At 44.7% G+C, this 24,192-nt stretch overlaps 1 protein-coding gene across 1 annotated transcript in view; it reads left to right on the top strand.

Moving 5' to 3' along the window:
- Positions 1–19,094, top strand: part of pgd (phosphogluconate dehydrogenase) — a 43,176-nt gene extending 24,082 nt beyond the window's left edge. The window contains exons 6-13 of the mRNA XM_073032210.1: positions 2,310–2,379; positions 3,902–4,036; positions 6,137–6,326; positions 10,117–10,247; positions 12,028–12,161; positions 14,853–14,952; positions 15,883–16,005; positions 18,799–19,094. Coding sequence (XP_072888311.1) covers positions 2,310–2,379; positions 3,902–4,036; positions 6,137–6,326; positions 10,117–10,247; positions 12,028–12,161; positions 14,853–14,952; positions 15,883–16,005; positions 18,799–18,918 — 1,003 coding nt within the window. The 3' untranslated portion in view covers positions 18,919–19,094. The remainder of the gene's footprint in view (positions 1–2,309; positions 2,380–3,901; positions 4,037–6,136; positions 6,327–10,116; positions 10,248–12,027; positions 12,162–14,852; positions 14,953–15,882; positions 16,006–18,798) is intronic.
- The last annotated feature ends 5,098 nt before the right edge of the window (positions 19,095–24,192 follow it).

Here is a 24,192-nt window from a genome sequence, read left to right as displayed (position 1 = left end):
GGCATTTGGATAAACATAGCTTAATAGGACAAAGTCAGCATGGCTTTACAAAAGGGAAGTCATGTTTGACAAATTTGTTGGAGTTCTTTGAGGACATAATATATAGGGTAGATAAAGGGGAACCAGTGGATGTGGTGTATTTGGACTTCCAAAAGGCATTTGACAAAGTGCCACACCAAAGATTATTACTTAAAGTAAAAAATCATGGGATTGGGGATAATATTCTTGCATGAGTGGAGGATTGGCTTTCTAACAGAAAACAGAGAGTTGGGATAAATGGTTTATTCTCAGACTGGCAGTTGGTGACTAGTGGTGTTCCGCAGGGGTCGGTGTTGGGACCCCAACTCTTTACAATCTATATTAATGATTTGGAGAAAGGGACTAAGTGCAATGTATCGAAGTTTGCTGATGGCACAAAGATGGGAGGGAGTGTAATGAGTGCGGAGGACATTGAAACCCTGCAGGGGGACATAGATAGGCTGAGTGATTGGGCAGACATTTGGCAGATGAAATATAATACTGACAAGTGTGAGGTCTTGCACTTTGGCAGGAAAAATAATAGAGCAAGTTATTATCTAAATGGAGAGAAACTGGAAAGTGCTTCTGTGCAAAGGGATCTGGGGGTCCTGGTGCAGGAAACACAAAAAGTTAGTATGCAAGTGCAGCAGGTGGTCAAGAAGGCCAATGGAATGCTGGCTTTTATTGCTAGGGGGATGGAGTATAAGAACAGGGAGGTCTTACTGCAGTTGTACCGGGTATTGGTGAGACCACACCTGGAGTACTGCGTGCAGTTCTGGTGTCCATATTTAAGAAAGGACATACTGGCTCTCGAGGCAGTGCAGAGAAGGTTCACTAGGTTAATTCCGGGGATGGGTGGGTTGATGTACGATGAGAGGTTGAGTAGATTGGGACTCTACTCATTGGAGTTCCGAAGAATGAGAGGCGATCTTATTGAAACATATAAGATTGTGAAGGGGCTTGATCGGGTGGATGCGGGGAGAATGTTCCCAATGATGGGTGAAACTAGGACTAGGGGGCATAATCTTAAAATAAGGGGATGCCATTCCAGGACTGAGATGCGGACAAATTTCTTCACTCAGTGGGTAGTGGGGCTGTGGAATTTACTGCCCCAGAGAGCTGTGGAAGCTACTACACTCAATAAATTCAAAACGGAGATAGACATTTTCCTGGATAAAAATGGCATTAGGGGATACGGTGAGCGAGCAGGTAAGTGGACATGAGGCTAGGTTTAGATCAGCCATGTGATCTCCTGGACCAGTTTTCGATAGCCTGGATGGGTCGGAGAGGAATTTTCCAGATTTTTTCTCCTCAATTGGCAACTTGGTTTTTTCCCCCGGGTGATCACATGGGTTTGGGCGGGATGAATAATAAAATAAAATGGGCGGCATGGTGCCCTGTTGGTTGGCACTGTTGCCTTGTGGGATTCGGTGAAAACTAGAGTTAAGATTGGATCAGCCATGATCTTGTTGAATGGCGGAGCAGGCTTGAGGGGCCGATTGGCCTACTCCTGCTCCTATCTCTTATGTTCTTATGTGAGGTTCACCAGTGTTAAACGCCAAACAACCCTGTGTGATTCAGATGCTCAGACACGGTCAGCAACAAGACCTATCTTGCTGCTCTTTACTAAGTTCAGCCTGGGAGCTATTACGCTATGCTGTGTCTACCAGGGCACAGATCAGCTCTTGCATCGGTTCTACCCACTGGCCATTGGCCAGTGCCGAGGTGTCTCCCATTCTGGAAAATCCTGTCTTACCAATGAGGTGATTGGGGAAAATCTGATCCTGGCAGGTGTCTCGTAGAGTTCTGGCATTTAGGAAAGGAACATACATAGAATGCTGAAGGAACTTTGGCAGCACCTGTGGAAGAGAATAAACAGTCTACATGTCAAGCTAAAACCTTTCATCAGGACTGGAAAGGAAGTTAGGTTAATGGACCGATAGGTGATGGAGGCAGGGGAGAAGTGTTTTTTTTGTAAGTGTTTGTATCCTTTAGAGAAGTAGGTTTTGTTGATCTTGACAAAGCGGAGAGGATGTAATTTGCCTGGAATGAAAGAAATGCCTTTTGGAAATTGGCTCGCCAAGCACAGAGTGGATACTGAAAGTTCTGAACGTTAGGTTAACTTTTCAATGGGGTTCGTTGCTTCATTTGCCAGGAGGTGCCCAGCACTGGGGTGACAGAAGTCCATCGAGTGGTTTGTGACTGTTGTCCGTTGCTGGGCGCGGTGCGGAGGGTGGGGCAGATGGAATGGATGAGTTGGGGTTGAGACTGTGTTCCCGTGTGCTCCACAGGCCTCACATCAAGGACATCTTCCAGAGCATTGCTGCCAAGGTTGGGACGGGTGAGCCGTGCTGTGACTGGGTAAGTTCTGGTTTTAAAGGTTGGTTTTATTTGTCACAGGGGACATCAAAACGTACCGTGAAATGCGTCAGATCAGATCAGTGAGAATTGGTCTGTGCAGCCTGCGAGTGTCCGCGCATTTCCGGCGCCAACATTGTCTGCCCGGAGCTTGCTAACCCTAACCGTACATCTTTGGAATGTAGTGGGGGGGAACTGGAGCACTCAGGAGACCCACGTAAGTCACGACCAGCAGCAGGAATTGAACCCCGATCTTGTAGCTGACTCTGAAGTAGCGTTAGGCAAACCGCCTTTCTACCGTGCCACCTTGCTCTGGGTGCTGGATAGGAGCAGAAGTGTTGCATCACATCCTGCAGCAGAGACAGGAAAGTTTGAGGCCCTCTGTCGGTTGGGGTCGACCATGAACGTCGTACCCTACACGAGCCAGGGCAGTACGATGCGGAGAGCAAGCTGTTATCAATCCCCTGCTCTACGCAGCTGATGAATCCAAAGGAATAGCAGAATCCCGTGCAGTTTGGCACCAGTGGCGTTGCCGGAGCTGAACTCACTGTAGGACTGCCTTCACCCTTGGGGGCTCCAGTTCCCAATTTTTCCTTGGGGTTTACCCCCGAAGTCTTTGCCATGAGTGGGTATAGCCTCGAGGTAGTGGAGGCTTGAGATCACAGTTTCCCATCCACGTGAGCTGCCAGCCGCAGCTGATGAGCCCCATCTGCGTGGAGTGACTGGTGTTGAGGTGCCAGTAACCTGCCTTTGCCCCTTCTCCTGTCAGTAGAAGCTGGTTTCACCGGGCCTAGGTGCTATGCCACATGTGAAGGCCAGGAGCTGGGCTTGGTTGTCAGAGGTTATTTGAAGCGCGTGCCACTGGGTGCATTTAATAGGTATTGGGAGCTTACCTACCCCACCCCACCTCAGCTATGACAACCCAGGAGACCTTACTGCCTAGGATGCAATAAACAAGGCTGGAGAACTCCTGGCCCTACTGGTACATAGAGGGCAAAACAAGGGGATTTTGATCCTGGCTGCCCACAGAATCACAATGGTTGACAGAATCTGGGAACATTTAGTGTGTGTGCGTTCTTCTGCATTTCCAGCTTCTGCAGAATTTCTTGTGCTTACCTTTAGAATATGCCTCCTTGTGTCAGCATTTTTCGCCCGGTGAAAAGTGTCTGACTGTCCTTTCAATCTAAGCCTCTTATCATCTTGTACACCTGCAAATCACCTCTCGTCCTCCTTCACTCTCTCACTGAACCAGTCTTCATAAGACATGCTCTCTAATCCAGACAGCAACTGGGTGAATCTCCTCTGCACCCACTCTAAACCCCTGTTGCCTCCACCTCAACAATATACCACCCATGTACACCCAAGAGGCAACTTAACCTAGGGGAAAGCCACATCGTTACGGGGGAGAATGTGCAGACTTTACGCGAGGTCAGGATCGAACCTGTCAGGCAGCTGTTGTGCCTCACAGAGGTTTCAGCTGATGCTGAAGGTCTGGCCATTCTAATGACTCCCGTTCTCCCTGCAGGTGGGCGATGAGGGAGCCGGTCACTTTGTAAAGATGGTCCACAACGGCATCGAGTACGGAGACATGCAGCTGATCTGTGAGGCCTACCACCTGATGAAGGACATTCTCCACATGTCCCATGATGAAATGTCCAAGGTAAGCGGCAGCTCCCAGCGTGGTAATGATAAAGATCAGCTTTACTTGTCACTGAGAATGACCGCAGAATGTGGGCACTTCACCTACTCAAACAGTGAGGCCACTCTTTTGTCGCGGGTTTGCTTTTTTCTGTGACTACAGCAAACTGTCAGGTCAGCAGAAAAGAGCGTTGGCTGCCATGGGCTTGTAGGTGTTCAGGACAAAGGAGTGGGCAGGAAAAAGCATTGCAGGCACTAACCTGCCGGTAAACTGCCTTTTCTAAACGCTCCCTTCTGGAAAGGGCTAGCGGGCTATTGAAACAAAAAAAAATTACGCCACCTTAATAGTTTCTTCCCCCAAGTATGATCAACCATTCTAGTTAGTTCCCACACCCCCCTCTATCTATTCCCTCAGTGGATGCGATGTGAACACTTGAAACCACTTTTTATAATGTCGGTTCCATTGGAAATACCTCCTGCTATTTACGTATTTATGTACATTTTATTCCATTTCTATACTTTAACCTCTAACTTTATTTTATGTAATTCTTTATTATTTGTGATTGTTGATTGTCATTTCTGTTGCTGTTGTGCCAACATACCAGAGCAAATTCCTAATTTATGTACAGGACCCTGCAAAATTCTTAAGCACAGGTAAAAAAGATTCTGTAAAGCGAAGATGCTTTCAAATATCAAAAAAATTACTATAAATTACTATATATCAAAAAAGTTACTATAAAGAGCGGGGGGAAAAAAGCTAAATCAAATCAATATATGGTGTGCAACATGCTCAAAGTGGTGGAGGAACTCAAGAGGTCAGGCAGCATGTATGGAAAAGAATAAATAGCCAACGTTTTGGGCCAAGACCCTTCTCCAGGTCCTGAAGAAGTCACGTGGCCCGAAACGTCGACTGTTATTCTTTTCCACAGATGCTGCCTGTCCTGTTGAGTTCCTCCAGCATTTTGTGTGTGTGCTGCTTTGGATTTCGAGCATGTGCAGAATCTCTTGTGTTTAATGTTTAGTGTGACCTCCTCTTGCCTTTAAATCTACATCAACTCTCTTGATACACTGCTGTGCGGTTTTATAAGAAAATCGACTAGTAAGTTGTTCCAAGTATCTTGGAGAACTTGTCTCAGCTCTTCTGCAGACTTTGGCTGTCTAGCTTCTGTCTCTCCAGGTAATCCTAGACAGCCTGGATGAGGTTGAGATCAGGGCTTTGTGGAGGCCATATCATCTGAAACCATGTAAAAATTTTCTAGAGTTCCTAAGACTTTTGCACAGTACTGTATATGGTGTATAAAGGTGAACTTTCATAATGTTGTAGTTTATGCAGCTTTAGCTATTGCTGGGTTAAATTCTATCAGACTTTCCTTAATCATTGTTTTGCCATTTATCCCACAGTATGTACAAGGCAATCATCCTGTTTTTAAATGCTTGTGTTGTACTTGATGCCCAAATCATAATGTTCCTTTGTGTCTAATTAATCATAACTTAAGAAAATTCAACTTGGTTGTGAAGTTGGGGTATCTTAGTTGGCAGGGATCAGTTGGGCTGAATGGCCTGTTACTGTGCTGTATGACTCTGACTCATACATCAAAACTTTGGTAAGTCTTGCAGAAGGGTCTTGGCTCAAATGGTCGACTGTTCATTCATTCCCATAGATGCTGCCTGACCTGCTGAGTTCCTCCAGCATTTTATGTGCTGCTCTGGATTTCCAGCATCTGCAGAATCTCTTGTGTTTATGAAATGTGTCATTTGCATCAACAACCATCACAGTCTGAGGATGTGTTGGGGGGCAGCCCTCAAGTGTCTCCATACTTCTGGCACCGACATAGAATGCCCACAACTTACTGACCCTAACCTGTGTATCTTTGGAATGTGGGAGGAAACTGGAGCACCCAGAGGAAACCTACGCCGTCACAGGGAGAATATACAAGCTCCTTGCAGACAGCGGTGGTAATCGAACTCCAGTCTTACGGCTGGCACTGTAAAGGGTAACGCTAACCGCTACAGTACTGTGGTGTTTTCTAGCTTGTAAAATATTTGTTCTTAACTGATCTCTCAGATGTAGTTATATAATTAAATATTTTATTATCAAATGTTGTGCTTATTCCATCTCCAGGTGTTTGAGGAATGGAACAAGACAGAACTCGACTCCTTCCTGATCGAAATCACGGCGAATATCCTCAAATTTCGGGACCCCAACGGGAAGCCTCTGCTACCACAAATCAGGGACTCAGCGGGACAGAAGGGCACGGGGAAATGGACGGCCATTTCTTCACTGGAGTTTGGAGTGCCGGTCACTCTTATAGGTATGGCAGAGCAGCTTTGCCTGTCCATGTTTTACATGGGGGGGGGGGGGGATATCCCTAGACTGCAACGCGATATCTTCACCCTTCAGATGAGTGCCAACTGATGTGTGGATTTAGTGAATCAGATGTGTCTACTTAGTGAATTGAGGTAAGGGGGAATACGCACCAGTCCAGATCAGGAGCGAAGAGAGTGAGCAGTTTCAAGTTCCTGGGTGTCAATATCTTTGAGGATCTGTCCTGGACCCGACATATTGATGCAGCTACAAAGAAGGCAAGACAGCTGCTATATTTCGTTAGAAGTGTGAAGGGATTTGGTATGTCACCAAAGACATTCACAAATTTCTACAGATGAACCGTGGAGAGCATTCTAACTGGCTACATCACTATCTGGTGTGGTGGTGGTGGGTGGGGGGAAGTGGGGGTTACTGCATAGGATCTAAATAAGCTGCGGAGAGTCATAAACTCAGTCAGCAGCAGCCTCCGTAGTATCCAGGACATCTTCAAGGAGTGATGCCTTAAAAAGGCGGCATCCGTAGTAAATTTACTTTGACAATTTTTGCTGCTTTATAACAAATGAGTTATGCTTCACAGATCTGCTTTGGCACATTCAGGAAACATAACTCACATCACAAGATTAAAGAAAAGACAAGAGTTTCCAAACCAGTATAGATGAGGTTTTTGCAATTAAATGCTCAGATGATTACATTCAACCTCTAAAGAGTAACGAAAATGGATCAAAACGGGTAGGATTACCGTTAGCGAAATGACAAGCATATGTGCGATTACAACAACCACCCTCAGGGAGGAGGTACAGGAGCCTGAAGACACACACTCAACGATTCAGGAACAGCTTCATCCCCTCTGCCATCAGGAAGGAGGTACAGGAGCCTGAAGACACACACTCAGTGATTCAGAAACAGCTTCATCCCCTCTGCCATCAGGGAGGAGGTACAGGAGCCTGAAGACACACACTCAGCGATTCAGGAACAGCTTCTTCCCCTCTGCCATCAGGGAGGAGGTACAGGAGCCTGAAGACACACACTCAGCGATTCAGGAACAGCTTCATCCCCTCTGCCATCAGGGAGGAGGTACAGAAGCCTGAAGACACACACTCAGCGATTCAGGAACAGCTTCATCCCCTCTGCCATCAGGGAGGAGGTACAGGAGCCTGAAGACACACACTCAGCGATTCAGGAACAGCTTCATCCCCTCTGCCATCAGGGAGGAGGTACAGGAGCCTGAAGACACACACTCAGCGATTCAGGAACAGCTTCATCCCCTCTGCCATCAGGGAGGAGGTACAGGAGCCTGAAGAGAGACACTCAACGATTCAGGAACAGCTTCTTCCCCTCTGCCATCAGGGAGGAGGAACAGGAGCCTGAAGACACACACTCAGCGATTCAGGAACAGCTTCTTCTCCTCTGCCATCAGGGAGGAGGTACAGGAGCCTGAAGACACACACTCAGTGATTCAGGAACAGCTTCTTCCCCTCTGCCATCAGGGAGGAGGTACAGGAGCCTGAAGACACACACTCAGCGATTCAGGAACAGCTTCATCCCCTCTGCCATCAGGGAGGAGGTACAGGAGCCTGAAGAGAGACACTCAACGATTCAGGAACAGCTTCTTCCCCTCTGCCATCAGGGAGGAGGAACAGGAGCCTGAAGACACACACTCAGCGATTCAGGAACAGCTTCTTCCCCTCTGCCATCAGAGAGGGGGTACAGGAGCCTGAAGACACACACTCAGCGATTCAGGAACAGCTTCATCCCCTCTGCCATCAGGGAGGAGGTACAGGAGCCTGAAGACACACACTCAGCGATTCAGGAACAGCTTCTTCCCCTCTGCCATCAGGGAGGGGGTACAGGAGCCTGAAGACACACACTCAGCGATTCAGGAACAGTTTCTTCCCCTCTGCCATCAGGGAGGAGGTACAGGAGCCTGAAGAGAAGACACTCAACAATTCAGGAACAGCTTCTTCCCCTCTGCCATCAGGGAGGGGGTACAGGAGCCTGAAGACACACACTCAGCGATTCAGAAACAGCTTCATCCCCTCTGCCATCAGGGAGGAGGTACAGGAGCCTGAAGAGAGACACTCAACAATTCAGGAACAGCTTCTTCCCCTCTGCCATCAGGGAGGGGGTACAGGAGCCTGAAGACACACACTCAGCGATTCAGAAACAGCTTCATCCCCTCTGCCATCAGGGAGGAGGTACAGGAGCCTGAAGACACACACTCAGCGATTCAGAAACAGGTTCATCCCCTCTGCCATCAGGGAGGAGGTACAGGAGCCTGAAGACACACACTCAGCGATTCAGGAACAGCTTCATCCCCTCTACCATCAGGGAGGGGGTACAGGAGCCTGAAGACACACACTCAGCGATTCAGGAACAGCTTCATCCCCTCTACCATCAGGGAGGGGGTACAGGAGCCTGAAGACACACACTCAGCGATTCAGGAACAGCTTCTTCCCCTCTGCCATCAGGGAGCAGGTACAGGAGCCTGAAGACACACACTCAATGATTCAGGAACAGCTTCATCCCCTCTGCCATCCGATTTCTGAATGGACACTGAACCCATGAACACTACCTCACTAACTTTTTATTTATAGATAAAAAACACTCATGTTAATTCACGTTTATTTTCTATTATTATGTATCACATTGTACTGCTGCCGCAAAGAATAAATTTCATGAATATGCCAGTGATATTAATTCTGATGTTGATCGTTGGTCTACGTCATGAAATTTGTTGTTTAGTGGCAATAGTACATTGTAATACATAAAAGAAAACTATAATTTGTAATAAGAAATATGTAATATACTTTATATATAAAAATTTTAAATTAAATCATAGTGCAGAAAGAGAACCCAAAAAAATAACGAGGTAGAGTTCGTAGGTTCCTTGTCATTCAGATGGTGGAGGGGAAGAAGCTGTTTCTAAATCTTTGAGTGTGTGTCTTCAGGCTCTGGTCGCAGTTTCTCCTTCGTGGTAGCAATGAGAAGAGGGCATGTCCTGGGGAATGGGGGTCCTTAATGGTGCTGGGGAGGCGAGTGAACACAACGGAGCTGACTGAGTTTGCAACCCTCTGCAGTTTTTCCCAATCCTGATTAGTAGCCCCTCCGTACTAGACAATGAGACGGCTAGTCAGAATACTCTCCACACTGCTTCTATAGAAGCTTGCTGGAGTCTTTGGTGACATACCAAACCTCCTCAAACTCTTAATAAAATATAGTCATCTTTGCAATTGCATCAGTTATGTTGATAAACCCTCAGGAACTTGAGTCTCCTCAACCTTTCCACACTGACTTCTGGATGAGGATTGGTGTATGTTCTCCTGACTCCCCTCTCCCTGAAGTCCACATTCAATCCCTTGGCCTTACTGACATTGAGTGTGACCAAGTGGTTAAGGTGCTAGACTAGTGAACTGAAGGTTGTGAGTTCGAGCCCCAGCTAAGGCGGCATGTTGTGTCCTTGAGCAAGGCACTTAACCACACATTGCTCCAGTCCACCCAGCTGAAAATGGGTACCGGCAAAATGCTGGGGGTTAACCGCGTGATAGACTGGCGTCTTGTCTGGTGGTGGGGGGGGGGGGGGGGGGGGTGGATCTCGTACTCTCAGTGGCTTTACGCCACGAAAACCAGCATAAACACCAGCCTGATGAGCTTATAAGGCTCGGGACAGACTTTAACTATAACTGACATTGAGTGCAAGGTTGGTATTGCGGCACTGAACTATCTCGCTCCTGTAGTGATCATTGGTGTGAACTCGACTCCCACCTCTCCCACTGCAGGTGAGGCCGTATTCGCGAGGTGCCTGTCTTCCCTGAAAGATGAGCGGGTAATAGCCAGCAAGCAGTTGTCGGGACCCAAAGGATCAGATTTCTCTGGAAATAAAAAGGAATTCCTGGAAGATATACGCAAGGTGGGTTTGCTGAAGGCAGATGATTGTAAATGTTTTATCTATGTTGATAATGTGGGGTATCTTCCTGCCTTCTCTTAGGCTTTCAAGTTAGAGGGCATAGATTTAAGATGAGAGGGGAAAGATATAGGATTCTTCAATGCTCAAAGTTCAAAGTAAAATTTATTATCAGAATACATACACGTCAACCCTGAGATTCTTTTACCTGCAGACATACTTAGCAAAACTATAGAACCATAACGGTAAACTGTTGTTTTGTTTTACCAGTCAGGGTCGTTAGCCCTAAGCTGAAACCACCCCCCCCCCCAAAAAAAACCTGGAGGACCCATTGTCCATTCTTAGTTTGGCTTCTGCCCTTTGACCTGTTTGGCATGGGTGACCTTGCCAAGAGGCAAAGTCTGACTCCAGTTAACATAGCTGTCGAGGAAATAGAGGCAGGCAGGCCTCCTGGCCTACAATAAGCTTGTGGTCCTCTTGGGGGTTGAATGTGCATCTTGGTCCACATGGGTCCCTTGGGCTGAAGGTCTTGTTTCCAACTCTGTTCAAGTTTATTGTCGTAGGCACTTGTATATGGGGTAGAAATTCCTCATCTTAGCTTTTTTTTTAATTATAAAAAGTATTATGACCGGGAATCGAACCCGGGTCGCGGCGGTGAGAGCGCCGAATCCCAACCACTAGACCACCAGGGAAGTTGTTCTCATCTTAGCTTTTGACAACAGCAGCAGAGCGCTTGGTACACATCCATTTCTGTACCCGTATGTGGCCCGGCTGGTGGACTCAGCACTGGACTTTGGGGCGAGAGGTCCCGAGTTCGAATCCAGCCAGCTCCCTTGCACGCTCTCCATCCGTGCCTGGGTTGAGACCTCGTAGAAAAAAACCTGGAGAGGGATTTGCTCCGCCAGGTTTCAGATGCCCAAGGGAACTTCTTCCCTCGGAGGGTGATACAAGCTGCCAGTGGAGGTGTCTTTGGTTAATTGGGGCAGAACAAAAGAACAAAAGCTAATCGAGAAAATGGTTGGGGTTCCCTTTATTTATTTGGGACTTAATGCTGCTTAATTGGGACAGGAGAATTTGCCGATCGGTTTCTCACTGGTGTCAGTCGTGTGCACTCACTACACCATGCTTAGAGTGAGCAGTTTTTAAATAGCACCATTTACGTGTGTTTATGTACAAAAAGTATTGGTTTTTGTCACTGAGCGTTGGCGGGAAATAAGACATTTATCAAGCTTCTGCTCAAGGCGGTTTCAAGCATTCATGCTTGTCGAAATGGCCAGGAGTGAGAAATGGAACAATTTCACGACTACCTCGTCGTTCCTAACTTCTGAATTTGAAGGTATTGACAATCACTTTGAATGTTACAATGAAAATGATCATTTGGAGGATGCAGTCGTTGAAAGCATCGTAAGTGTATGCGCTGAGTTGTTTATTTACAATAAAAAAAAATGAAACAGCGACTGGTGCCTTCATCCGTCGATAACTATTAGAAACTAATACACTGTTTTCTAGTAGTAGTACTGGTAGTATTCTAATTTGTTCAGTATTTCATTTAAATACATAATTTATTACTCTGTTGAATGGTAGGATCAGAATTCTGATTCCGTTTCTTTTTTTATACTTTTTAACAATTTCCATGAAACTTCAGCTGATTGGGCCAAAAGCTACTGGTCCCGATGAACCAGAATCCACTGTATATTAGGCACTGTTGGATTCCACTGTACACTAACTTTGTCAAGTGCCCACACGTAGCATTAACATTAAAGTGTTTCTTTGCCCTCTTTTGCAGGCTCTCTATGCTTCAAAGATCATCTCCTACGCCCAGGGCTTTATGCTCCTGAGACAAGCAGCAAAGGAGTTTAACTGGAGTCTGAACTATGGTGGGATTGCACTGATGTGGAGAGGTGGCTGCATTATCAGGAGGTGAGGATGTCCTTGCTGCATAGTGGCTTGAATTCACGTTACCTTTTAATTCATTTAAATGCCCAGAGGCAATGTTTGACTGGGCCAGGTGAAATATTTGGTGCAGGTGACGGACACCGAGGTGGGTTTTAAGAGGTGACCTTGGAGAAGTTGGAGAGGGAGATGTAAGGAGGAATTTAAAATGGCTACAAAGATTTGCAAGTTTTAAGTCAATACACACAAACCACTGGAGGAATTCAGTAGGTCAAGGCAGCATCTGTGGAGGGGAATAAAGGTTGCGTGTTTATCCCCTTCAATGGATGCTGCCTGACCTGCTGAGTTCCTGTTTGTGTGTGTGTGTTGCTATAGATTGGCAGCACTTGGAAATGTTAGGTGTTAGCTCTGAAGATTATGAGGTCTGTCACCTCCCCCAGACCGTTCTTCAGAAGTCAAGAATGAGGCACGGATTTGATGGTCACAGTCCATTTATTAGATGCTCTTGATGTACAGGTCAGACAAGGTCACCCTGTACTAGCAAGAAAAGAGCAAAGACCAGAGCAAAGAACTGCAGGCCGAGTGTTCCCTCACGTACTGCAAACTAGTCTAAGCTGGATAGATAAGGGAATTTCTCTGAGAACAGAGTGTCAAACAACAAGGACAGTTTTGAATTGCTCTGCCTTGACAGACAAAAGCTACAGAAATACAGATCAACTATACTACAGAATGAAAATCTACTGAACATTTACAGACAGGTGACGATTCAAACATATAACCAAGCAAAAGAAAGTTCAACCCCAAAAATTCCTGCCGCTGTCTATAGGGAGTTTTTAGTACATTCTCCTTGTGACCACATGAGTACTCCGGGTCCTCCAATTTCCCCTCTCAGTCCAAAGATGTACTGGTTGGTAGGTTAATTGGTCATTGGTCATCGTAAATTATCTTGTGATTGTGCAAGGGTTAAATCGGGGGACAAACATCCAGCGTGCAAAAAAAAGAACAAATGTTGCAAACAGTAGAACAAGTAAACAGGTAATACACAGAACATGAGCCGCAGAGTCACTGAAGTTGAGTCCACAGCCACGGAGACAATTCAGTAATAAGTCCCGGAGCCCAATAACTTCAGGCCGGAGTTTCTTAAAAATCATAAAACTGCTATGAAAAAACTCAGCGGGTCAGTTAGCATCTGTGGAAAGGAATGAACAATTTCAAGCCAAGACCCTTCACGTGGTCCTGATGAAGGTACCGACTCAAAACGGTGACTGTGTATTTCTTTCCCTAGATGCTGCCTGTGTTGGCGTGTGGCCTAGTGGATAAGGCATGGACTAGTGATCTGAAGGTCACTAGTTCGAGCCTCAGCTGAGGCAGCGTGCTTGTGTCCTTGAGCAAGGCACTTAACCACACATTGCTCTGCGACGACACCGGTGCCAAGCTGCTGGGGTCCTAGTGCCCTTCCTTTGGACAACATCAGTGGCGTGGAGAGGGGAAGGCTTGCAGCAAGTGGACAACTGGCGGTCTCCCATACAACCCTGCCCAGGCCTGCGCCCTGGAAACCTTCCAAGGCGCAAATCCATGGTCTCACGGGACTAACGGATGCCTAATGGATGCTGATGACTTGCTGAGTTCCTCCAGCGGTTAGAGTGTTTTGCTCTGGATTTCCACAAGAAATTCTGAAGGTGCTGAATTCTGAGGGAAAATAAATCAGCCATGATTGGATAGTGGAACAGACTTGATGGGCTGAATGGCCTAATTTTTGCTCCTATGTCTTGGTCAGGCAGTTACAGAGAAAGTGTGTGGAAGTTGTGGCAAAGTAAGGGTTAATCTAATGTCCAGGCATGGATAGATTGCAGATAGAGTGAAGACAGCCCAAGCAAGAAAGGTCGCTTCCCTTTGCACGGTAGGCTACCAGAGCCATTTAGGCTTACTGAGATACGATAAGAAGGTAACAGAAAAATACTAGGGGCACACAAATCAGCTAAGAGACAATTGCTTTATTAACTTCTAGGTATTGTCGGTGATCAGCTTGTGATTTCTGTTGACTTTTAACATCCGTATTGTAAATGGCGATTGATCTTGCAAACAAGGAATTCAGACATTGAATAGTCTTGCAAGTGGTACATATTAGTAACTGCTCGTCAATTCTGTGTAAAATAGTATTTCTCTGTTCAGACTTCAGAACTGTGTGGTGACAGGGGCCACGCTGGTCTCCTTTGCACAAGTAAAATAAAGTGTGGTTGAGGAATGAGTGAGAGTTTCCAGGGTTCAGTTAATCAGCAACAACAGTGCAAGTAGACAAATAAATTGCAAGGGCAATGATGAGATGGAGTTCAAGAGTCCATCGTTATCATAAAAGAGTTTTTTAACAGTGGGGTCGAATCTTTTGGGTTGTTGACACAATTTCACAAGCTGGAGTTTCACATTCCTAGGGTCTTCCACCAGGCCATCAGACTGATGAACTCGTGCTGACTTGAGCGTACTCTATGTTACATTGACTGTTCTATTTATTGTAAACTACTATGATTGCATATTTAGATTGAGACGTAACGTAAAGATTTTTACTCCTCGTGTATGTGAAGGATGTAAGAAATAAAGTCAATTCATTCAATGTGATACTTTGAGGAGATTCTCTCACACCTTGGTTTGCAGATGAAATCTCACTTGATTGCAGATGAAATATTTACCTATTCTTGTTTCTCTGCTTTCCTCCCTTGACAGTGCCTTTCTGGGAAAAATTAAAGATGCATTTGATACAAACCCTGGTCTACAGAACTTGCTGGTTGATAAGTTTTTCAAGTCGGCAGTACAGGACTGTCAGGTATTTACTCAGAATAGTTCACTAAACTAATATTTGGAAAGTGATTAGACTGTTTCGACAAAGGTATGATGGTGCAGAAATCTCTCTCTGCTCTTTGCCTTATAACAATATCACTGCTAAAATTTACTTGTGGATTAGATGCTGAAATTCAATGCTTTACAATTCCAGTATGGTAAATGTGGATTCATTACATTGTGTTCCGTATGAATCTGTAAATATTCCTGTGATCATTCCAATCTATTTTGAGTTTCAAATATGCCATTCCTAGATAAACCTAACAGATTTTTCAAATCTTAAATCAAGTGTATTTATTTGAGAGGTTACAGAAGGAGGCCATTCAGCCCAGTGGATCTTTGCTAGTTCCCAGCAGGACACATCCCTTTCTCTATGCAGAAAGAACAAGGACAAAGGTTGATTTATTATCGAAGTATACAACTCCGAAATCCCTCTTCTCCAGATAATCCTTTCTTCTTGGCATAAGGTCAAGCAAGAAAAGAACAACATCACGATCATCAACCCCCAAATTCCTGCTCACCGCACAGAAAAAAGAACAGAAACTGAACAGGCTGATTTAAAACACCCCCCCCCCCCCCCACCCCACCAGTAGAGTAATCTCCCCAGTGATGACAAGGCAGTCTCCCCTCTCCGATAGCAGAGTGATCTCACCAGATCATATTGTTACAATGAAGCACAAGATAATCTTAGCACAGGTCCCTGAGTGCTGTGGTCTGAGGATTGATGGTGCACGGGAGGTTGTCCCGGAGCCATGTTTCCATAAGAACAAGCACACAGCAGTTCCTCATCTCGCTCTGATCATTTGCAGACGAAGGTAATCCAGTTTGTTTTCCAGGGAGCGAACAGTGCAGAGCAGTATTGATGTGAGACCCAGCATGCAGAGGTTAGCTTTTTTAACTATATTTCTTCCTGTAGGCTTCCTGGCGTCGGGTGGTCAGCACTGGTGTACAGATGGGGATCCCCATGCCCTGCTTCACTACAGCCCTGTCCTTCTACGATGGTTACAGGCATGATATGCTTCCGGCCAACCTGATTCAGGTACGGAATTACAAATCGTTTTAGGAGCATCTCATCACGTATCTCTTGCGCAGTTGTTTAGACCTGTAAACCTCTTATAAATTCTAGCTGCTAAATAGATACCCTGCCAAGAAATCCTTTGCCGCTGTTTCTTGGTTAGACTCACCAGGTGTTACTCTTGAGCGCTCGCCAAGGCAGCCTCAGCTGTGAAAAGCGAGATATCGGAGACTCTTTCAAACCTGAATTGTTGAATACGCGCTAAGGCAATTAAGAAATATGCAGCCGGCTTACCATCAAGAACATTCTGCAGCTCAGAGAATGACTGAATGCATCAGGACTCACAGTGAGTCATGGAGCACACCAGCACAGAAACAGGTCCATCAGACCTCACCTGGATCGCAGTCCTCCATACCCCTTCCATACATGTACGTATCCAATTTCTCTTAAATGTTGAAATTGATCCTGAAATAACTTCAGGCAGTTTGCTCCACACTCTCACCTCCCTCTCAGTGAAGAAGTTCCTTGCCAACGTTTTAGACAACTCCAACATAACATCCCAGCTCCTACACGCAGCATCTGGATTTATGAAGGCTAATGTGCCTAAACCTGTCTTTATGACTCTATCTACCTGTGACGTCACTTTCAAGGAATTATGCATGTGTATTCCCAAGCTCTTGGTTTCACCTATTGCAACCTTCATCTTAAAAATTGTGGTTCATGTTTTTAAAAAATTAACTTTTTCCTTTCTCCAAGAGTATAAGAAACTGAATCTTAAATATTTTATTCGTTGCTACAAAGATTTGATTACAGTAATCTTTGAATCAATTTCTGTGTGGTGTGGCTATACACACAGTGCCCACTTGATTAGATGCACCTGCTCGTTAATGCAAACATCTAATCAGCCAATCGTGTGGCAGCATCTCAATGCATAAAAGCATGCAGACACGGTCAAGAGGTTCAGTTGTTGTTCAGACCAAACATCAGAGTGGGGAAGAAATGTGATTGAAGTAACTGAACGTGGAATGCTTATTGATGCCATGTGGGTTGGTTTGAGTATAGATAAATACTTTATTGATCCCAGAGGAAATTACAGTGTCACAATAGCATTACATGTGCACAGATATAAATATTAAAAGAGAAGTAGAAAGAATAAAAAAAAAGTTACCACAAACAGTCTAACAGGAGGGAGTCAGCACTTCCCCGGCAATAGGTTGACTCATTATAGAGCCCAATGGCTGAGAGTAAGAATGACCTCATATAGCACTCTTTGGAGCAGCGCAGATGTATTAGTCTATTACTAGAAGTGCTCCTCTGTTCAGCCAAGGTGGCATGCACAGTTGAGAAACCTTGTCCAGAATTGCCAGGATTTTCCAGAGGGTCCTTTGTTCTGCCACAGTCTCCAGTGTGCCCAGTTTGACTCCTATAACAGAGCCAGCCTTTCTAATCAGTTTATTGAGCCTGTTGGCATCACCTGTGTTGATGCCATTGCCCCAGCACACCACCACATAGAAGCTTGTACTGGCAACAACAGACTGGTAGAACGTGTGAAGGCGAGGCCTCAGAATCTGCTGATCTCATAGGATTTTCGAGCATTACAATCTCTAGAGTTTACAAAGAATGGTTCAAACACCAAAAATCAAATCCAGTGAGATGCCGTTCTGTGGCCATAAATGCTTTGTTAATGGGAAAGGTCAGATGAGAATGGTAAGTCTTGTTCAAGCTGACAGGAAGGTGACAGTAACTCAAGTAACCACACGTTACAACCGTGGTGTGCAGAAGAACGTCTCTGAATGCACAACACATCAAACCTTGAAGTGAGTGAGCTACATCAGCAAAAGATCATGAATATACATTCACTGGCTTCTTTATTAGATACAGGAGGTTCCTGATAATGTGGCCACCAAGTGTCTTTACAATTGCAAAGGCACCCAGTTCCCTGGCAGAAGTTAAACCACTGTCCATGAGTTGACCATGGGACCGTACCTTCTGCCATCGGTGCCCACCAGATCTTCAGGGGAACATTAATGTTACAGTTCTTCAGCTGTATCTTCATTTCGAGAGGAATAGCATATAAAATCAAGAATGTAATACTAAGGCTTTATAAAGCATTGTCAGACCGTTGTGAGCAGTTTTGGGTTCCTTATCTTAGAAAGGATGTGCTGGCAATGAGGGGTGTCCAGAGAGATTCATGAGAATGATCCTTGGAATGAAAGGGTTAACGTAAGAGAAGTGGTTGGTGGTACTGGATCTGTACAAGCAGGGATTCAGAGGAAATGGGTGGGGGGGGGGGGTTGTTGGGAAGCAATCTCACCGAAACTTATCAAATATTGAAAGGCCTAGACAGAGTGAACTTTGTGAAGATGTGTCCTATAGTGGGAGAGTGTAAGACAAGAAGGCACAGCCTCAGAATAGAGGGATGTCCATTTAGAACAGAGATGACAAGGAATTTCTTGAGCCAGAGGGTGGTGGATCTGTGGAATTTATTGCCACAGATGGCCGTGGAGGCCAACTCATTGGGTATATTTAAGGTGGAGGATGGTAGGTTCGTGATTAGTCATGGTGTCAAAGGTTACAGGGAGAAGGCAGGAGGATGAGGTTGAGGGATTGTTGAAATGGTGGAGCAAACTTTGATGGCCCAAATGGCCTAATTCCACTCCTATATCTTAAGGTCTTCACAATATGAGTACACGTGGCTACACAGACTTGGACATTTTGAGCACTGGAGTTGAAAAGAGCTGTATCGTGTGTAGGCTGGAGTTCCTGTTTGTTCACATGTTTGTTAATGTGATTTTTTTTTTTCCCCTCGTCCAACAGGCACAGAGGGATTACTTTGGAGCTCATACATATGAACTGCTGACCAAACCTGGGACCTACATCCACACCAACTGGACAGGTCACGGTGGAAGTGTCTCATCGTCTTCATACAACGCCTGAACAATCATGCGTTAGTGAAATACTGGTGGAATAACATTCCATAGACATTTTTTAAAAATAAATGTACTCTTTAATATTATAATTTGAGGTATTGAAAGTCAACCTGCACTGGTGTTGTAGACTAAAATGTCTTTGAGGAAATTTCCCTTGAATAATAAAACTTGTCTTAGCTATAACCATGAGAGAATCCCAATGGCTTTTTCTTCCAAGATACTCAGTGGCCACTTTATTAGATACATCTGATCGTTAATGTAAGCATTTAATCAGCCAATCATGTGGCAACAACTCCATGCATGCAGACATGGTCAGGAGGTTCAGTTGTTCAGACCAAACATCAGGATGGGGAAGAAATGTAATCTAAATGACTTTGACTGAAGAATCATTGTTGGTGCCAGGTGGGGTGGTTTGAGAATCTCAGAAACAACTGATCTTTGGCGATTTTCATACACAACAGTCTCTAGAGTTGACAGAGAATGGTGTGAAAAGCAAAAACAACATCCAGTGAGTAGCAGTTCTGTGGGCAAAAACATCTTGTTAGTGAGAGAGGTCAGAGGAGAATGGCCAGACAGGTTTAAGCTGGAAAGAAGGCAACAGTAACTCAAATAATCACACGTTACAGCAGTGGTGTGCAAAAGAGCATCTCTGAATGCACAACATGTCAAACCTTGAAGTGGATTGGCTACAGTGGCAAAAACCACGAATATGCACTGTGTGGCCACTTTTAGATACAGGAGGTACCTAATGAAATGGCCACTGAGTATATAATTGTTGCTTCTCTGCAGAATCTAAATATACAGGAAGGAAGAAAAGTCAGGTGAGTAAAGGTCGGTGTCTCTTTTATGCATCTTTAACTGGTGTAGGAATTGATGCCTATACCATGGTGAGGGCATTTGACATCATCCCTCTTGTTAAATCTCAAGGGCTGTGCTCTGAAAGAAGCGAACAGGAATGGAACCAGGACTTGGCGATTGCAATTATTTTTGACAGATTCGCATTGTTTTCACAGAACCAAAGTAAAGCCAAGGGGGATTTTACTGAAAATCATAAGCAAAATAGAAACTATGAAAGGCTGATAGAACCAGAGGCAGTGTGATGGGAAAGAATTGCTAGTGTAGCAGGATGGTTGAGATCTGGAAGGGAATTGAATCCAATAATTCAATAGTGAATTTACAGAAAGAATCAGAAACTGGGGCTTGCTGTTCTGTTGGAAGCTCAGTGGCTGTCTCAGTGTGAAATGCCCTGTTATCCTCTATTGATTGTACTGTGTCAACCAGCCAGTAGCAAGGGATACCAGGAGCTGGATCACTGAAATTCCATTGTCAAGTTGATGATCATCTTACTAACCACGTACTTTTGATTTGAATGCTCTCTGTTTGGTGTCGGCTCATGGACAAGTATTGCCTCTTTAGTGAAAAGTGTGCCAAGCACAAGACATAGGAGCAGAATTAGGCCATTTGGCCCATTGAGTGCCCTGCTATTCCAACAGGGCTGATCCATCATCCCTTGCAACCCCATTCTCCAGTCTTCTCCCTGTACCCTTTGATGCCATAATTAATCAACTGAACAACTTCCTCCATAAATATACCCAGTGACATGGTCTGCACAGTAGTCTGTGGCAAAGAATTCCACAGATTCACCCACCACCCTCTGACTAAAATTTTTTCTCATCTCTGTTCTAAATAGACATCTCTCAACTCTAACCAACTAGTTTCCCACTATAGGAAACATCTCCACATCCAGTCTATCCAGACCTTTCAATATTCGATGGGTTTCAATTTGATCCCCCACCCGCACCACCCCAATTTCTTTAAACTCCATCGAGTACAGGCTTAGGACCATCAAATGCATTTCATATTTAACCCTTTCATTCCTGGGATCATTCTTGTGAACCTTCTCCGGACCCTCTCCAATGCCAGCACATCTTTTCTTAGATAAGGATTCCAAAGCTGCTCACAGTATTCCAAGGCCCACCTAATTGCCATTGTTTCTCATTCAACTATCCATGTAACCAATTTTCAGTGGCTTTTTCCACTGAGATTGGGTGGGATTACACCCACCCAATCATGGGGTAAGGGTGAAAGGTGAAATATTTAAGGGGAACATGAGGGGAAACTTCTTCATTCAGAGGGTCGTGAGAGTGTGGAATGAGCTCGATTTCAACATTTAAGAGAAGTTTGGATAGCTACATGGATGGGCAGAGTATGGAGGGCTAAGATCCCAGTGCAGGTCAATGGGACTAGGTAGTTTTTAAATGGTTCAGCACAGGCAAAATGGGCCAAAGGGCCCGTTTATGTGCTGTACTCTAATATGACTGAATAGATTTGTTCAAGGTTAAGCAAAAGAGTTGCATTTATTTGACTCCAATGTAGTGAAATAAAAATTTTAGGAAAATATTAAGAGCTGTATTTAATAAAGAAACAAACCTCTGGAATGTGTTGGGTTTCTGAGAAGAATTGTACAGTTTCTTAGTTGATAGCTCCTTTAACAAAACTGTTCCAAGCTGCATGAACCAAAGATATACCAAGCCATTAGATTTGAAAAACTTCAATGATGTGCTCAGAGAGGCAGGTTTTAAACAATTTAATGATGAAAATGGAGGCAGGGTACAGAGGAAGGAATTTCAATAGCCAAAGGGAAGGTCTCTATTAGAACATTATTGTGCAATACAGGCTCTTCGGCCCACAATTTTGTATGGACATTTTAACCCATTCCAAGATCAATCTTGCCCTTCCCTCCCACATAATCCTCATTTTTATTTCATCCATGTGTCTATCTAAAAGTCTCTTTAATGTCCTGATCTACCTGCCTCTATCATCACCGCTGGAGCACGTACCATGCAAAAGTACCCTTCTAAATTAGTGGAGGAAATAAGTTTATGGTTGATCTTTAGGGAATGCAAATATTACAGAGGTTGCAGAGTGGAATGATATTACACAGAGAGGGAAGGTCAAGTCAATGAAAATGTTTGGAAATGGGAATGAGAATTTTAAAACTGAGTTGCTACTTACGGTAATTGGGAGACAGTCTCAATCAGCAAGACAAGCGTCATGTTCAAGTTAGGACACAAGCTGCTGAGTTTTGAAGGACCTGTGGTCGATTTTTAAAATTTATTTAGCAATCCAGCACAGAGTCAGCCCGAGCTGCGGCATCCAGCAACCTGATTAACCCTAACCTAATGACGGAACAATTTACATCAACCAGTTAATCTACCCGGTACGTCTTTGGACTGTGGGAAGAAACCGGTGCACCCGGAGAAAACTCTCACACACCACAGTGAGGATGTACAGAAACAGCAGCAGAATTAAACTCTGAACTCCAGAATGCCCCGAGGTGTAACAGCGTCACACTAACCACTACTCTACTGTGGGTTATGGAACGGGAACGAGGAAAGCTTTGGAAGGGTGAAGAGTAATGGTACTCAATGCATGGATGTGATTCTAAGTAAAGGATACGAGGCAAAGGCTGCACTGTATGATCCTATGGAAGTGGGACTGGTGAAGATTGTAACGGTGCAGATGAAGGCTTGGCTGGATTTAACCCCAGGGTGACCTTCAAGATTGCATGCTGGTACAGTTTAATACAGTTTCCAGGGAGACAGGTGACTAGGAAATGGATTCTGTGAGGGGGAGTTTTACTTACGGGTGTAGTAGTTAGCATAATCCTTCACAGCAACTGCAATCCCACTGCTGTCTGTAAAGAGTTTGTAAGTTCACCCTATGAATGCATGGGTATCTCTAGGTGCTCCAGTTACCCCCCCCCCCCCCCCATTCCAGAGTTAGGGATGGTGAGTTGTGGGCACGCGACGTTGAAGCCAGGCGCATGGCAACACTTGCGGGCTGTCCCCCAGCACAATCCTTAGACACATTTCACTGTACACTTCGATGCTTCAATGTACATGTGCCATATAAAGCTAATCTTTATGTTAAAGGAAAGTACAGACAGATAAAGTTGTTCCAAATAGTGGCTTAGTACAGATTTTAAACTTAGAAGGTCAAAATTCTTGACAGTGGCTCAATCTAAATACATCATACAGAATCTACATTTCAGTCAATGTGCACATAATTACAAAGCTACAAGAATAAACAATACACATGGCCTATTTACAAGAGAATGAATGTGCACCCGTGTTACCAATCAGCGTGTCACTTGGAAAAAGCTAAGAGGTCGTCAGGTGTGGATTTTTTTTTGCCAGAGTGGCACCTATCATTGTGCTACAACCATCCCGGACACAGACTTCTACAGAATGGGAAATGACTACAGAGCCATCAGTAATCCAGAACACACAAGGATGAACATTAAGCATCTCCATCCTCCATAAGCTCAATATGACCCACTGATTTTATAACCGAATAGAACTTCCAATAGAGAAGAATATACTCTAGCAAATTTCTACAAGTGGAGAGCTTTCAGTACTGGCTGGCTCACTGTCTGGTATCGAGTGATAAACAGAAGCTGATAAACAGAGTGACACACACAAAATGCTGGAGGAACTCAGCAGGTCAGGCAGCATCTATGGAAATGGATAAAGAATTCAATATTTTGGGCCGAGACCTTTCACTGGACTAAGTTTCAGAGGGTTGTAAACTCAGTCAGCTCCATCATGGCCACTAGCCTCCACAGCATCAAGGACATCTTCAAAAGGTGATAACTGAAAAAGGTGGCATCCATCATTAAGGGCTCTCGCCATTCAGGACATACCCTCGTCACATTACCACCATTAGGGAAGAAGTCCAGGAGCCTGAAGACACACACTCAATGTTTTAGGAACAGTTTCTTAGATTTCTGAACAGTCCATGAACAATATCGCACTATTTTGCTCTCTTTTTTGCACTATTTTTTATATTTCTTATTGTAACTTACAGTAATTTTTATTATGTGTTACACTTTACTGCTGCTGCAAAGTAACAAATTTCACAATACATGTCAGTGATAATAAACCTGATTCTGGATCAATGGCTTATTTGTGCACAATGAGTTCCCACAAAGAGCAACAAGGCTTGGATCAAATAATCACTGTTACTGATATTAACTAAATGATAGATATTGGTCAGAAAATCAGGGTGCATTCCCTTGCACTTCAAGTGGTACCAACTGATAGGGCAAATATGTCTCTATCGAACATCTAGTGAAAGACTGAACCTGTGGTGGTGTAGGTTGGCTTACAGATGTGTCCTGAAGGCGTTGGGCGAGCTCCCTACTTCTCTCTCAATGAGAACTAGAAAGCCATCAGCAAAGCTCTTCACTCTGATATATCATTTAATGACTCTACGTGCC

This window comes from Hemitrygon akajei, chromosome 29, assembly GCF_048418815.1.
Source record: "Hemitrygon akajei chromosome 29, sHemAka1.3, whole genome shotgun sequence".
NCBI classification, from domain to species: domain Eukaryota; kingdom Metazoa; phylum Chordata; class Chondrichthyes; order Myliobatiformes; family Dasyatidae; genus Hemitrygon; species Hemitrygon akajei.
The sequence above is the reverse complement of the archived record's forward strand: the minus strand, read 5'-3'. Positions and strand labels throughout refer to the sequence as shown.